Source organism: Falco peregrinus, chromosome 5 (genome assembly GCF_023634155.1).
Source record: "Falco peregrinus isolate bFalPer1 chromosome 5, bFalPer1.pri, whole genome shotgun sequence".
NCBI lineage: Eukaryota > Metazoa > Chordata > Aves > Falconiformes > Falconidae > Falco > Falco peregrinus.
Window position 1 is genome coordinate 76,493,021 of NC_073725.1, and position 16,352 is coordinate 76,509,372.

At 45.8% G+C, this 16,352-nt stretch overlaps 1 protein-coding gene across 1 annotated transcript in view; it reads right to left on the reverse strand.

Moving 5' to 3' along the window:
- Positions 1 to 14,452, reverse strand: part of CREBBP (CREB binding protein) — a 97,374-nt gene extending 82,922 nt beyond the window's left edge. Inside the window, 1 exon segment of the mRNA XM_055807002.1 lies at positions 13,553 to 14,452. Coding sequence (XP_055662977.1) covers positions 13,553 to 13,637 — 85 coding nt within the window. The 5' untranslated portion in view covers positions 13,638 to 14,452.
- Between the last annotated feature and the right edge of the window lie 1,900 nt (positions 14,453 to 16,352).

Here is a 16,352-nt window from a genome sequence, read left to right on the forward strand (position 1 = left end):
CCTCTGTTGATTTACTCTCCCAGAAGAGCGATTACATCACCTTCTCCGACCTCCTACGTAATCCCAAGCCACCGCATTTCACCCAACAATCCTATCTCAACGCTGTAATTTATGTATGCGCGTGGACAAAGAACATCTTCCTGCTAGGCGTCAAGCTTGATCGAAAGCTTCTTCGGTAGTTTGATCCCAGCCTCACATATAAACATGTTTAGTATCAGTTTCTATCACTGATCTGTATTACAATCCACTACCTCAGAAGATCCCAAAAGGCACTCAACATTTTTTCCTCATAATGTCTCTTGAATCAAGTCACTTCTCAACCCCCTAACAGCTCAAAAAAATTCAAATTGCTCTCTAAATGCCCAGCCCTCATTTATCATGCCCAATATTGACAGAAGTAATCCACACACTCTCCAGATGAGCAAAATAAATCAATCAAATCTTCATTAAGCCACTTGAAGGACTGCTCTCTGCCTGGCTGGAACATCCAGACTGATAAAAAGTGGTGGGAGTTCTTTTGTGGGTTTTTTTTTAAAAGAGCAACTCAGGTTCACTAAAACACAGACACATGCAACGTTACTGTGGTATGCGACTAAAATTATGAAGTTGCTTGACTGTATACAGGTACCTGAATGTGAAAGTAAAAGTTATATATTTGAAGACATAAGGACAAGTGCATACAGTGACATTAATAAATGTGTAAGTAAAGCAGGCTCAATTCATAAGAGAAGTTGTTCAAACACACAGCACATGTCAGAGAAGTCTTCCAGTCAAAGGATATGATGTGAACCGACCCCTTTTTTCTGTAACAGAAATGTGTGAAAACTTTATTTTGCTCCACCAAAGCCAGCCCTGAAAAACCCTAGTCACTCGCAGTAAGCAACAGACAAACCAAGTTTTTTCCAGGTTAGAGCACACAAAAGTTCTCTTCTAAAGAAGGGCATCCCCAAAGCTTCATTGTTTTAAAGTTTAATTCACTCTTCAACCACAAGAATTTGGTGCAAGACTCAGGTTGCAAAAGTGGCAAAGCAAAAAGTTCAGCAAGTGACAGCCTGGAGCACACTAACCGCATTGAAGAGAAACAACAAAAACCAAACACCGCGTAACCTGTAGCACAAAGCTAGGACGCATTACCAACACATCTCTGTACATTTAACACTGCGCATTTCGTCAGCATTCAAATTTTCAATGCAACCTAAATGAATAAATAAGAGTGAAGATTTTCAGGTGTGTTGCAATGACCCATGAATTACATAAACAGTCACAGTAAGCATACACAAAAATGTTAAATTCTGCCTGTTTTGAGGTGCTCACAGCAGCATATCCTTTAGGGGCCCACATCTTGCCATCAGTACCTACTGAAGGCAACAGGCTCTGAAGAATCCTTCCAGGTCTGCACGACGTTGGCTGCAACAACACACACCCCAGCTCAGAACAGACCTCCTGTTCCCTCTCAAGCAGGGAAGTAACAAACTAACATTTGTGTTAGCTAGGTTCATTGAAGTATTTTTCATTTTCTCTTACTTACTGCCTTTCCCTTCAGCTTACTTCACCTTTTCAGCTTGCCTTTTACAGAAATTCCGTCAACTACATTCCTTTCGGCAATCGCTTCAGCTCATCTCCTCTTCCCAACACCACCACTTGACACTATGCTGCAATTTGTGTCTCTTCCCATGTATTTCGGTTCTACTTTCCTTCTTTCAAGCTTTCATGATTTTTTTAACCTTCCATCCTTCTCTAACCCCTCTCTGATGAAAATCTCAGTGCCTGTTTTCAGTGTCAAGCCCCATTTGGCTAGCAGTGAGTCCTCGGTGCCCGGGTCCCTGCCATGCAGCCCCTGGTCCCCGGCAGGTTCCACCGCAGGCGGCTGCAGCCTGGAGCACAACCAAAGCCACCTGCCTGCACGTCACGAAGGGTGGTGAATACAGGGTCTGTGGCTGAGGTTTTGCCTTTGTTAAATTGCTCTCGTCATCCTGGCTGGCTGCTAAGTTCAAGGTTTACAGCACTTGATCAGACAACTTTTGTAAATCCCATGAAACAGTGTTTTTGAAAGCTTCTGCCCCAAAATTGTATTTCATGAACAAAAGATGCATGTGCATGCACACACAGGGCCAGAGAAGTGACAAAATGCGGAGGGGGCAAGATGTTGCTGTGGCTTCAAAAGAGAAAAGTATTTTTTTCCTGTTGTATTTCAAAATGGGATGCTGGAGTCTAAGTGCTCAGATTGTTTTTGTTTGGCTGGCTGGACTCTGAACAGTCTTGCCAGAGCCAAGAACTGGAAATGTTTTTGCAGTTTACAAAAAGAGTGAAGAAAGCATTTGGGAATACTGCCTCTTAAAACCTAAAATAATCTACCACTTAAGCTCCCGTAAGGCTATACATTTAACGTTAGGCATGGAAAGTTTACAGCTTTGCCAGCAGGAAAATAAAAGGAAGGTAAAAAGCTTAGCACAGTGGTCATGTAAAAATTCACCGAGTATTCAAGTGTTCAGGCAATGATTAATCTTCTTGCTTTTGTATTTTAATCAGTCACGTACGTTAAAAACATCAACACAAGGCACATTTTACAACAGTCATAAAATGCAACAGAAAACAAAAGCCTACTTGAGCATGTCTGCAACAAATCCATAAAGAGATTGTCTTGCCAGTTATCAAAATAATAAATATATTTACACACATATTAAAAAATCTGCCATAATAAGAATGCAGTCCATTTCTACTGATAGCGAAATTTAAGGTAACTTCAGTCCCCCCATCCTCATGAGAAAAACACAACCAATCCCATACTCAATGCTTCAACGATTTCTCAAAGTCAATGGCAGTTACCAAGCTTAAAAATTGAGATGCCTTTGCCTTTACATACTGTTATCTGAAGCTCAAAAAACACCTATACCTAGGAGTCCCATTCCAACTACCGAGCTTTGTACCTGCTCCGTCTCCCAAACCTGCCGCTTACCTAGCACGCCAGGAAACAGAAACAGTGGTCTTCAGTTTAAAGGAGGATAGACTCCCTTGACTCGTAAGGCACACGTCTAACGTCAGCGCTCAGGAAGCAGTAGAGCCGACAAAGGCTGCAGAAACCTACTTTGTAACATGTCGTCTCTAACAGAGCACTTCCAATCCTAAACGTCTCACCTTTCATTACCTCTTGTTACATAAAATCAAACGTCCTCTTAACAGGAAAGCGCCAAAACCCAGAGGTAACATCTTTCAGAAGGGATGGAAAAGCACCAGGGAACTACAACACCCCCATTCTTTCCAAAGGGCTCCTTTTCCAATTTGAGAATTTTGCATTCTTTGAGCTGCTATTTTCACAAATAGAAGATAACCACACTTGAGATACACTCTCTCCTAATTTCAGTTTTATGAGCTTAAATGTCACAGTTTTCTGCCTTCCTGGACAACACTTTCAGCAACCAGAATAAAAAAAAGCTGTTCTGTTTCCTTCTAAGCCTTCTCAGAAGAAAAAAAATCCACTGTGCTGTGTTCTCAAGGCAGAACATTTTCATCTGTATGACTACTTGCAACTGTTATCAGGAGACTCTTTGTTAATACACATGTTCAATCAATTAACTTGTTCCAATGTCATATTTTTTTTCCCTTTACCCCAGCCTGGAGAGGTGACAAACATGCTAAGGTATTTCTTTACATGATTTATTATCTCAAACATATCACACAGCAAGCAGGAGGGGAACTATCAAATTCAGTTTCATTTTTTACAGCATAATCGCCACTTGAAACGCAACTGGGTGTTTTCCTGTCACAAACTTTTGACTGCCCATCCATGGAGCAGACACTGAAGTCACACTGCAGTCCCAGTACACAAGCAGTATTTTCACCATGCTTTTCTTGCATGCCAACATAGCTGTTACATTTCAGTGAGTCCAATTTTGTTTTGTAAGACTTCTTTCAATCATGCCAGACCCCAGCAGACAAAGCCTCAACAGTTCAGAGCTCCAGCCATTCCCTAAAATTTGATGTCAGGTAAATCAACTCAATAGTCATACTGTTTGGTGCAGTCAGCAATTACTACATCCATTCCACCCTCCTTTTGAGGTTTGAGGATTCTATAATTTATTGTTTCATAAAAGACAATTAGCATATTTAATGTTTCAGAGCAATTAAACACCATCTTCACAGAAAAAAATAAAATAAGGAAACTTTACATTAGCATCTTAATCTAATCAGAAACGCAGAAAGATTGCAAACTGACATGCATCCGGACCTCAGCTTTCAGAGGAGCAGCATCACTTTTTCAGAAGACGATGTTTACCAAGCAGGTTGAGAAAGAGCACGATGAGGGATCGGACTGGGCCAAGGAGAGCCTAACGGCTGGGTGGAGGGCAGTGAGGTGGAAATGAGAAATCTAGTAGCAGGCATCTGCTACTTAAAGACAAGAATTATGGCTGACACAATAAGAGATTCTGATACCCAAGTTTCTTTCTGCCTGATCTTTTCAACTACTTGCATTTGGGATAAGAAGGAAATACAGTCTGGTTGGCTCAGTCCTAATCCAGTGGACTAGTCAAAATTCAAATATATCGATACACAGAAACGAGCCTCACCTGGCATTCTAGGTACGTGCTTGTAGGAAACTCATTGGAATAATTATCACAGTACTCTCTTGCTTACAGACTCACAGTTACTCAGGTTAGAAGGAACATCAGTAGGTCTGTCGCCCAGCCCCTCAGCTTCTTCTGAAAAAGCAAATGCTCCAGCCCCCGACCTCATCGGTAGCCCCTCATTAAACTGACTCCAGCTCATCCATGATCTTCTCAGTGATGGAAGGGACGCTGACCTGTCTCTAGTTGCCTGTACTGTCCTTTTAGCCTTTCCTGAAAATGTGTATAACAATTGCCTCCTCTTCCTTTTTCTGTGGCTGGGATTTTAGGGATAGGGAGATTGAGAAGGCAGCATTTGTTCTACCACACTTCCTTTGCAACTTGTCTTCTGGCAAAGCGTGACTCTCCCGGTAAGATGGATACCATTCAGGGTACAGACATGCAACTAAGCAGCGACACAGTTCCTAAAAACAATCAGATTACAGCAATTTTGTGCATCCCAATAACCAAAAGGGATGCTATCAGCTTAGAATCTAGTTAGTTAGTCTTAAGTTAAAGTAGCTTCAAGCTCCTAAAATCTTCCACAATCCATTTTTGTAAGACTTCAGCAATGAAGTGACTTTTCAAAACTGAAGCTCATTACACAGAGCAAACAAATCAAAAAGCTAATGAAAAAGAATCAGCTCTGTTCTAACCTCTACTGCAATACTACCAGTACTATTGATTCAGTTTAAAAAATGCTCCTGACACCAGCTCGAACACCAGACAGAAAAGTCAGGACGGGGATAATGCACGTACCTATACCCCCTATACCACAACTAACATGCGTGGTAACAACTGCTTGATACAGGAAAGACCAAATGCTCTGCCCCCAGCTTCTTACTCACCTCCTGAAAAGAGAATAGTATAAATGAAGATCCTTCCTTGATTACATCAAGTTTAGTTCCTAGCCTCTCTTTCCACTTGCATGTTGTGTATCACAAACCTCAAGTTTCTCTCTACTGTACTTACCCAAATTGTTTTCATTATGAGCACAGCAAAAGAGAGATGGCGGAGACAATCTGTGCTAAAGGTCCAGAAAAACCTAAGATACTAGCTTCTTTCAGGAATAATACCCATCGTCAGATCTACCCTTTCATTAAAAAAATAAAATAACAATAAAAAAAATAATCAGATTACTTGCATGTTCCACTATTTCAAACAAAGCAGTATATAAGGGCACGTTAAATGCATCTGGTACCAAAGTTAATAGACAGAAACAAAAACAAAAAATGCATTCAGATAAGCAGCTCTCACCTCTTCCCAGATGCCAGAGGGGAATACAACCAAAATAACCCCCAAAAGCTGTGGCAGAAGCAGCCCAACAAGAACCCTCCCTCTGCTCTGTTCTTGGAAGCATCAGACAGCCAACAATGGATTGACTTTGCTTTCCTCTGGTCCTACAAAGCCTCTCCATAACCATCCTTCCTCTTAATTGTTTCCCAAAGTGTCTTTGCTATTTTGACACTATTGCTGTGTCTGCTCTTGTGAGTCACTTTAAATCCTACCCAGCAGCATCAACAATGTGGACATGACTATTGTCACACTGCATGTGGCAATTGCGCTACACGTGCTTACTGACCAGAAGGCTTCAGTAATTTTCTTTGCTCTAAGAGCAGAAATCTAGACAGAAGGAAGAGGTCGTAAGCAATCTGCCTATAGACTGGAAGACCAACCACTGGTAACATCAGCTTCCCATTCGCAAGATCATCCTGATGAAGTATTTCAGGGTTCCTGGAGTACATGAACAGAAGCGAGACGGCCTTCTCATCCTACCACAAACACACACGTCTTTTCTGGTGCCCTACAGCTGACAAAACATTTACGTTCAGGATGACCCTTTAAAGAGGAATCATCTGAGAATCCAGTAATTAATAGTAGGCACTAGCATACATACACTTGCATACAACAGTAGGCAGCATAAAATGCACCGTTTGTACCAAAACCAAGAGTGTTTGCACGCGAATGCCTTGAGTCAGCTCACACAACTGACAGATCCAACTGCTTCACATTAAGGCTGTGCCATCCTCACTGCACATCTGGAAAAAAGTCCAAAGATCACACAAACCCACATGAATTATCTTGACAAACAAACTGAAACTGTGACTTTCCCTGGCCACAAACTTCTTTAAATACATGGGTCAACACAAGGTGTTTCAGATTTTAAACTGTTCAGTCCTCCATCCTCCCCACAAAGAGCCACATGTTCTCACCAACAGCATGGGTGGTGAGAACTCCATGCTCAGTATCGTCTTCTAGCTCAGGCTGCTTCCAACACTCCCTTCAGCTACACCAGCCCTTCTCTGAAAGCTCCCACCTTTACACGCCTTCTGTAACAGAAGCACCGAACAGGCCTATTCTGCAAAGACCAAAATAGCACTGATTAATATATAAAGTAGTATTATGAAACAAACAAACAAACAGTGTTATGCAAGATTACTAAGAAACTGGCAAGTTTTGCACCTCCTTTATGATGTATAATAGCTGCAAAAAGTGTCATTAAAACGAAGAACAGAAACACACTTTTTCCTATTTCTGATACCAAATTATAAGTGAAGGGTCATTTGCTCAGCAACTCAAATTCAGCTGTGCAAGAACATACAATACAAAATCAAATGCCCATAAGGAAGCAACAGCAGACATGTGCGTAAAACTAATGATTTTTATATATTTCACTCTAAAAAAGCTTCCAACCATAACTGACTGAACACAAAAAACCCCAATGCCCTCACAAATCTATTTTATTTTAAAGCACTGATTTCAGCGAGATGCGGCTGTTCTGAATCATTCGCATTAATACTTTCCTTAAAGGAGTTTATGAACCTTAGGAAAAAACTTCACAGCCGCTACAAAACAGATTTACATTCAGTACTTACTGAATTCAAGTCTCTCGGTAATTTCCACATCTCTTTGCTCCACTAGATGAAACTATACAGGAGATGACACAGAAGCCATGTCATCAACACCACCTACTAAAACAGCTATCGAAGTACCAGCAGTGGTAAAGCTGGGCAGAATGAGCGAGAAGCTCACAGTCTTCAGGTGTGACACACGTGAACAGGGGTTGGAATATAATATTTCATTTTCCTTCTCACTGTGTAACAGAAAGTAGCTAGCTCCGATGTCTGCCTCAGAGATATCTAACAGCAGCAAGGAAATAATGTCTACCTGTGAGCCTGGGAGGCACGTCACCAAGAAAGAGCAACTCACTGTCTTCCTGAGGAAGTTCCCACAGTATTAAAGATGACCATCAGAGAAGGAGATTATTTTAGAGACTTATAGATGTATAAATAAAAATATACACACACACAAAGTTATTGCAAATCAAAAGATACTGCATTTATCCAATGTTCCAAATAAGATCCTTATTTCTCAAAGGTGGTGAGTAAGAAAACAGGAAAGGCAAGACGAAGCAAAGCTTTTGAAGAGGATATGTTAAGAAATTTGGATTCTGAATTATGATTGCCAATTACCAGTGATAATAGAAGTTTCAGTTTTCTTTTTATTCACACTACGATTCTGCACAATACTTGACAGTATTTGTTGAGACATCTTTATTAAAGAGAGTTTTCCAAATAAAAGATTTAGTTTCTCTCTGTATCTTAGACATCTGAGAAGACAGATGGAAAATATAACATATGTTAAAAGGAAGATTTACAAAGCAAAAATTCTCGAAAGTGTAAACCAAATTAGGGTGGAAGTGGCAGATTTCTAAGCTATCCCACATGCTTTTTCATTGTATGAGAACAAACCTCAGAATTTGTTAAATCCTGTGTTTCAGCTACGCCTTCCACACTGACTTCACATTAACCTGCAGTATTTTGCTAACAGAGTGAGATTTTTGTTCACGTTTCTCTCTATTAGCAAGTAACAACAGAGCACAAAATCTCTAAAAATAAACACCAAGAATAGGCAGATTTTTTTAACGTGAAGTTGCAGATGCAATAGCAAAACACAGCATGTTGCTGTAGAAATAATTAATGGCACTGGACTATGACTCCAAGGAACATTCAGCCAGAATAATAAGTGAATAATCTGCAACAGAAAACTGGGAATCATTTCACAAGCTATCAAGAGATCTCTGGGGTACAACAAAGACTGACCCCCCAAGCACAGCCTTTATTCCTGCCTGCTGGGCTTCTCCAGGAACTCCACGCCACAGCACAAGACAGCATTTACTGAGTTAGTGTTAAGTCTTGGGGGGCAGAAGGGGAAAGAATCAATCTGGTAAACTCCCAAGTACATATGCAATTATCATTCTAAGTCTGAATGTCAAAAAAGGAATGGGCACAACTGTAAGACTGCAGACTGTCACATAGTATCAGGCTGGTAGATCATCTGCTCAACTTGTCACCTCACACAGATGTTAGCATCAAACTCCTTGGAAAAATCTATAAAAAAACCCAAACAATAAGAAAGTACACAATAACCTGCCGTCAGCAATGCTTCATGAATTAGTAACAACTAGCTGCGCTAGACTCTCAATAAATGAGCCAATTTCTAATCTTTCAAATCTCCTGTCCCAGATTATAACTGCAGGCATAAAGTTACTCAGGTCACTCATTTAAGGTAAAAAAAAAACCCAACCAAAACCAAAAAACCAACAAACAAAAAAACCCCCAAACCAAATCAGCTTGTACCAAACTTAACACTGCTCAAAGTAAACATTTTTGCTTGGTATCATCATCTCCCATCCACCACCCCCATCACTACGTGTATATGCTAAGTCTTAAGAAACAATACAGCCATGAAATATCACACGGTATTTCTCCCCATCCCAGCTAGTTATGGTGCAAGTACACAAAACAAAGGGCATTCCTGTGAAACAACAACTACATGTACTCCTTCACCCGCACCTTTTCAGAAGCAGCATTTATTCCCTGTATCTTCTGCTTATAACCCAAGTCTGTTCACTTAATGGAATTATCCTTTTCCTTATTCCAGGGAGAGACGGAGAAAGCATGCGTATTTAAAAGTGATTCTTACTGTCACAGCACACAAACGACACTTGAGTTTTGCACATACTGTATAAAACAAGAGCAGATCGATTAAATGGGCTTCCATGAAATTTCTCAACTACACAGGAGCAAACCCTTCCAAAACATACATACTAATGCTTTTACGCGCACAAACAAAATCTGGTTTTAGATCACAGAGACGTCAGTCCATTTGAAGTCTCAGCTAAGTATGTGAACATAAGCTTAGAAAGTCCCGCTGTCCCTCCTAAAGCTACTTTGCTTTAAAGGTAGTTCACCTCTTTTAAAACTGAAAACTAAATCCACTGAGATACACCTATCTGCTTTCTGGCAGGAGAGTAAGATGAAATCAGGCTGCGTTTTGACACAAACTCCTGTCTGCAAAGTTCTGTAGCTTACTGGAAGTTAGCCAGAGATCTACTTATCTCGGCATGTACAGATGCACATGTGACAAGGCCAGTCTTTCCCCAGTTTTAAAATACGGGCACTGTGATGCTAACATACTGGGCCATAAAGAGAACGGGAATTGTCGGAGATCTCAGCCTGCAGCTTTTGCAGCAGCAGCCATTCTGCTTAATCTGTTCATGCTCTGAAGTTGTGGAGGAAAAAAAAAAAAACCAACCACCAAAAGCCACACACATGAGAAAGTACAAGGTGAAAATCCAGCTCTAACAGACTTTTGAAGCCACTTATCTCAACTTCTTTTCCAACTTCACCTATTTTAAGGAATTCTTAACTCATAATGCCGTTAAGGACACCCTCTGCTTTGGCCCAAATCATGATTCGTTGTCTCTGGAACCAGCATAGCTTTACAACAGTAGAAGGCTGCAGGGTATGTTAGAAACGCAGACAGAGGCATTACTTGCAATGCAACACAAACCACCACCAAGCCACCTGCAGAACCACGGCAAAGGGGCACCTGACGAACACCAGCTTTGCTGCTGCTCCATTCAAGCACGTTTTCCACAATCTGTGCACAGAATTCAGAACATGATCGGCTCAAGAACACTGCCAGTTCACTGTATGTTCTGCCGCAGGACCAATGCCAGCAGCGTACAAAATAATCATGACACTCAAAGTTAAAGTAATACACTGCCATAACCAATGTTCCCATAATTCCACTTTTTGTACGAGTCCCTTGTTTATTCTGCGGTACTCCAGATGAGAATGCCTCATAACAGTTTCAGGGCAGACAAACGCTTAGGTATGAAAAATACCATGTATCTAATAAAGCAGTAATTAGACAAAAAGCACTGCTCTTACCTAGCTAAAGAAGGAAAAAAAATCCTTCCCATGGATATTCCACAGTAGCAGCCAACTTGTTCGATACTGCACAGCAACAGCAAGCTAACTTAATGGCCATGAATCTTTACGTTCCTTACTGATACAAAGGGCGACAGGGAAACTGCAAAACAGAACTACCGTGAAACTTCATGACGGTCACAGTATACATCTCTGTTATCCTTTCATCTCTACTCCCTTCCCTGAGACCAGACATTTGATTCAGCTGCCTAAGTTTAATAGGAAAGGCTGTATTTTCAGCACTTAAGTAGACCAACTTCAGTCACACAAACTTTGCTCCAGTAAGCCGAGGAGCTATTTTTGTCAAAAAGATTAAAGGTAGCTAAAATTTACCCTGACAAAAGGTGTTGCTTAAGATCACCGCATCAAAGCATAAAGCGAAATATAAACAAGGACGAGCAGTCGCCTTCTGCTGGACCCTTTCTTTGCCACCGCCACGCTCAGTGCAAGCTTGGAGCCTTACTGTTCTGCAACAGAACTGCACAACCCAGCCTAACGCAACGTCTCTTAAAGCACGTCCCAATCACGCAAGCTGCAGCATCAAACAGCGCGGGTTTATGAGGGCAATTACAATCCAGTTAACCAATACACAACTTACTGCTCGTTCAGGGCGCAAGCCTCAAACCCATCTCCCCAAGCACCTCTGCTCACAAAGGCAACTTTCCAGGTTGCAACATAACTTTTTCATTTAAGCCTAAGCACGAGGCACCAGCCTGGTTTAAGTTCAAGAGCAGGTTTTGATAAAGCAATTGCTACTCAAACTATTTGTATTGCCGGCTACAACCCACAGAAACGTTCAGCAATCTTTCAACAAGCAGCATTAGCTGCCAGCAACAAACCTAGAGATTTTTTTGGGGGGAAAAGCACTTCTAAGTACACAAACATTACCCGCACTCTCAAGCAGAGAGGTATTTTTGCCTGAAGAACACCGGGATGACAGAACGCTACAGATACACTCCTACTTGTTCAAAACACAACTTGGGGTTTGACATCCCTGGTGACCAAAGCCCCCCTCAGCTGTGCAAAACTTTATGCAGATGCTGGAGTTTACGTATCTAGCACTGCACAGAGCTCACCGAGACTCATTAGAACTTGCTGAACAGGACGTAATTACGACTGAAGCATTCCAGAACAGACCAAGTGAACTTCAAAAAACAAAAGAGAAACAAAAAAAGACAGACACTGCTTCAAACATCTTTCACTAGCTACCAGTAGAGTCTAAAATGTCTAGCTGAAGAATTAAAGAAAAGCTGTGCTTTTCCTGAGTTACTGTGGTGCATTTCGTAGCAACTTGCGTATCAGCCTTCTGTATGGTATTCCGCTGCTTCCAAGGCATAAATGTAGCTCAGTCACAAGACTTCACCTAGATATTCTCTGCCAGTTCTTACTCTCGATACCGTTTCTTTATGGCATGTTTCATCTATTTGTAGGCTGAGAAGAAAAAGATTCCATAAAAAAAGCAAAAGGACTGCAGTATCTATGAGCTACTGCCGAACGCAGACTAAGCGAACCGAAAACCCCAGCAGAATTTATCAGCTCAATTATAGTAATAATTTTTTCAGTCTATAAAAACATTGTAGGCATAGCACGATTAACTTATCACTGTCCCTTCAACAAGATTCATTAATCTCTGAAAACAAAATGTAAGCCCAACACACTTTGTGCTCCTATAAAACCACTGTTTCAGTGACTGAAACAGTTGGAATACTGAAAGATGTCAGTACATGCACCCCATGCTCTTACGCACACACGTGCGTATTTACAAGGGGCACGCGCTTGCTGGAAATGAGAAATTTTGATGCATTTCATTACCTACAAACCCATTACAATCACAAAAAGAAAGCATGGCGAAGACACTAAGCGACATACAGACAAGTCGCAGCGACTGCCAGCCTGCCAGGCATTTCATCACGCAAGCAACCCCACAACTTAAATTATTATTCGCCAACTGTTTGGTTTTTAAGGAAAAAAGCTTAGAACAGTTCGAGCCAAGCACCTTAAACTGGGGTCATGGGCAGGGAGGTAGAAAAATGTGAAATATTAATATGCTGTTGGGGAGTTTTTATTCCGTAGTGTCGCACACAGGGCCACAGTGGAAGAGGCTGCCTGCGTAGGGCTTTTAGTTGCAGGCGACTTATGGGTTTTAAGGAGTAGTGATGGAAACCTGGACCACCCCTTCCAACAAGTAGGGTTGTCGGTGTTACCAGCAGCTGGGTTTTCTTCTGCCCTACCTGCGCCCCGCTCACCTGGGCATCCCCAGCATCCGAGGCGAGGCGGATCCCTCCACCATCAGAACGAAGCAGTGGTGGATGATGGAGGAAAAGGAAAAAAAATCCAAGTCCAAAGGCCTTTTTACCCAGCTCTTCTAACCGCTATTTATAGCCGGGACGGTACTTGGCGTATGGGTACCGCCCGGTAACTTCGACTGGAGGAGGCCAAATCGCTTCCCCACATACACCCCCCCACACACTTTCCCGGCACCTCGCCAGGCCGGTTCCCACCCCCGCCGGGAACCGGGGCAGGGCGGGCGGGCCCCCCCGCCACCATCACCCTCAGGAGGGCGGCCGGGCCCGGCCACCGGCCGGGCCCGGCCGCCCTCCTGAGGGTGATGGTGGCCCGGGGGGGGCCCGCGAGTGAGGCCCGGCCGCCCCCGCACCGCCCCGCAGGCCTTACCTGTGCTATCGCTGGCGGAGAAGCCCGGCGAGTTGAGCTTGGCTCGCTTGGGGTTGGGCGGCCCGTCGAGTAAGTTCTCCGCCATGGTAGCCGGCTGGGCCGTCCGAGGAGAGGCCGCCGAGCCGGTAATCGTTGACGAGGGGGCAGTCTGAGGGGGGGGCGAAGCTTTTTCTCCCCGTTTCTCCAAAGGGGAACCCACCGCCGAGCAACAGCGCCGCTCAGTGCCCGACCGGCGGCGGCCCCCGTTCCCCCATACCCGGGCCGGGCCGCCGTCGCCGCAGCAGGCCGCAGGGGAGGAGGGTTCGGGGCGGGGTGGGGAAGAGCCCAGCGCCCCCTCCCTGCCGGCCTCGCTCCTCCCGGCCTCTTCCCCCCGCCCGGCCGCCGCCGCCGAGGAGGTGCCCGGATGGCGGCTCAGTCAGTCACTCGGGGAGCATAGCGCCCCCCCCCACCTCGCCCCGTCCCCTCCCCTCCGCACCGAGGGGTTCACCCCGGCCCCGCAGCGGCCCCCGCCCGCCGCCCCCGCCCGCGGCCGAACGGCGGCCGAGGTATGGGAGGGGGGGGGGGGGGGGGGAGAGAAAGAGGAGGGAGGGGGTAAAAAAAAATAAAAAAATAAAAAAATCCACCAAAAAACGGAAAAAAACCCGAAAACACCCCAAAAACGCCCCAAAACAATGAGCGCGGCGCGGCGGCGGCCGCGTCTCCCGGTACCGGCGGCGGCGCTCGGGTGGCTCCGGCCGGCTCTGCCCCGCTGCCCCGAGCCCCTCTGCCCGTCGGCGGCGCTCCGCGCGGCTGCCCGTGTCCCGGCGGGCGGCCCCGCTGCCCCGGCCCGGCCCGGCCCGGCCCCGCTCCGCTCGCGCCGCGCTCCGGCTCCGCGACAAGATGGCGGCTGTTGATTCCTCAATTAAAAAAAAAAGTTTTTTTTTCTCTTCTCTTTTCCAGAGACCATGGGGGCGGGGACAGGGCGGGGCCTGCGCCTTGCGTCACCGCGCACGGGCCACGCCCCCCGCCCCCGCCGACGCCGGAAAGGCGCGATCGGCGCCGGAAAGAGGCGAGATCGTCCTCAGTTGCTCCGCGGGTTGGGTAGCGGGCGGGCTGCCTGCGGCGGGCCCGGTGGGCCGCTCTCCCCTCCTGGCCCTGCGTGCTCGCTCTTGTCGGAGGGCCCTTTTGCTTGTCCTTTCGCGGAGTGTGTGTCCCTTCTCAGTCCCCTCCTCAGCAGTCCCCAGTCGCTTACCTCAGTCTCCTCTGCTTGCTCCTGTCAGGGTTCCCGCCTCGGCTGCACCCTCACCGCATACCCTCGGTCCCCTCACAGTCCTTCCCCGCAGTGTCCCCTCTCGGTCTTCCCCTCAGTCCCCCGCAGTGTCTCCCTTCAGTCCTCTCACAGTTGCTCCCCACATTATCGTCCCCTCTCAATCTCCCCTCAGTCTGCTCACAGCCAGCCCTGCGGTCTCCTCTCAGTCTCCTCCAGCTCATCCTCCACGGTCTCCCCTCTCAGTCCCACCATAGATATCGCAGAACGGTTTGGGTTGGAAGGGACCATAAAGATTATACAGGTTCATGGGCAGGGACACCTTCCAGTAGACCAGGCTGCTCAAAGCCCTGTCCAACTTGGCCCTGAATGCTTCCAGGGAAGGGGATGTCCCCACTCAACTGTCCCCTCTCAGTCTCCCCTCAGTCCCCCACAGTGTCCCCTCAGAGTCGCTCCCCTCAGTCCCCCACAGTGTCCCTTCATGGTTGCTCCGCTCAGTCCTCCACAGTGTCCCCTCACAGTCTCCCCTCAGTCCCCTCTCAGTCTCCTCTCAGCCCCCTCACAGTCACCCCCTGCAGTCTCCCCTCTCAGTCCCACCGCAGATATCCCCCCTCAACATCCACCTCGCAGCTCCCACGGTCCCCCCTCGTCACTCCCAGCTCCCCCAAACCCTCATTACTCAGACACAGCAGTGCCCAACAGCAGCCCAGGGTGGCCATGCCAGCCCCTCGCCCTCACGCAAGCCTTGAGTTCAGGGGGCATCATGCAGCCAGGGGTGACCTTGCTTGTATCCCCCAGCGCCCACCTGCCTGCCCAGGCTTCCCTCAGCTCTCCCCCTCGCCCTCTGCCTCCTCCTGCCTGCAGCAGCCCCTCACGCCTGCGCCCACACGCACCCTGAGGGGCTGATGGGCTTCACCCCCTGCTTTCTGCACACCACGAGCTTGGCTTTTCCCTGCTATTCAATCCTCACATGAGGCTGCGCCAGCCACACATGAGAAGAGATCTTCAATCAGAGCCCACCAAATCACTCAGGCACCAGGGCTGAATCCAACTTTGCTCTACAAATACCTCGTGCTCTGTCTAGACAGACTTCCCCAGCCTGAAACAGGTTTATAGGACCGGTACCCATATACTTCCGTGGATTTCCATACTGGTTCCCAACCTGAGAAGCAGGTCGTATAAGCCCCGGTTGATGTGATGTGCCAATGTGGCAGCAGGGCTCCTCGTACCCAAACTGATTGCTTGGGGCTGTTTTCATCACCTATGTGTTTGTATGTCCCTGAAGAGCAGCCACATCTGGGGGACAGGCTGGAGAAGGGCACTGAGACAACCTGAGGACGTGTTGATGAAGTCCATAAGCCGAGATGGCTTAACTGACAATAATTTAGTGGTTTAAAGGAGATCCAGAATGACATCTTCTTTTGCAAAGAGCAAGTCTGCCTTTTGTTTACTGCAAACCTCGAATTCATTACATTTACTTCTACATTTACATGCATTTCATTACATTTACTTGCAAATTCTGTCTTTATTTACATGGTGCCTGTCCTTGCTGAG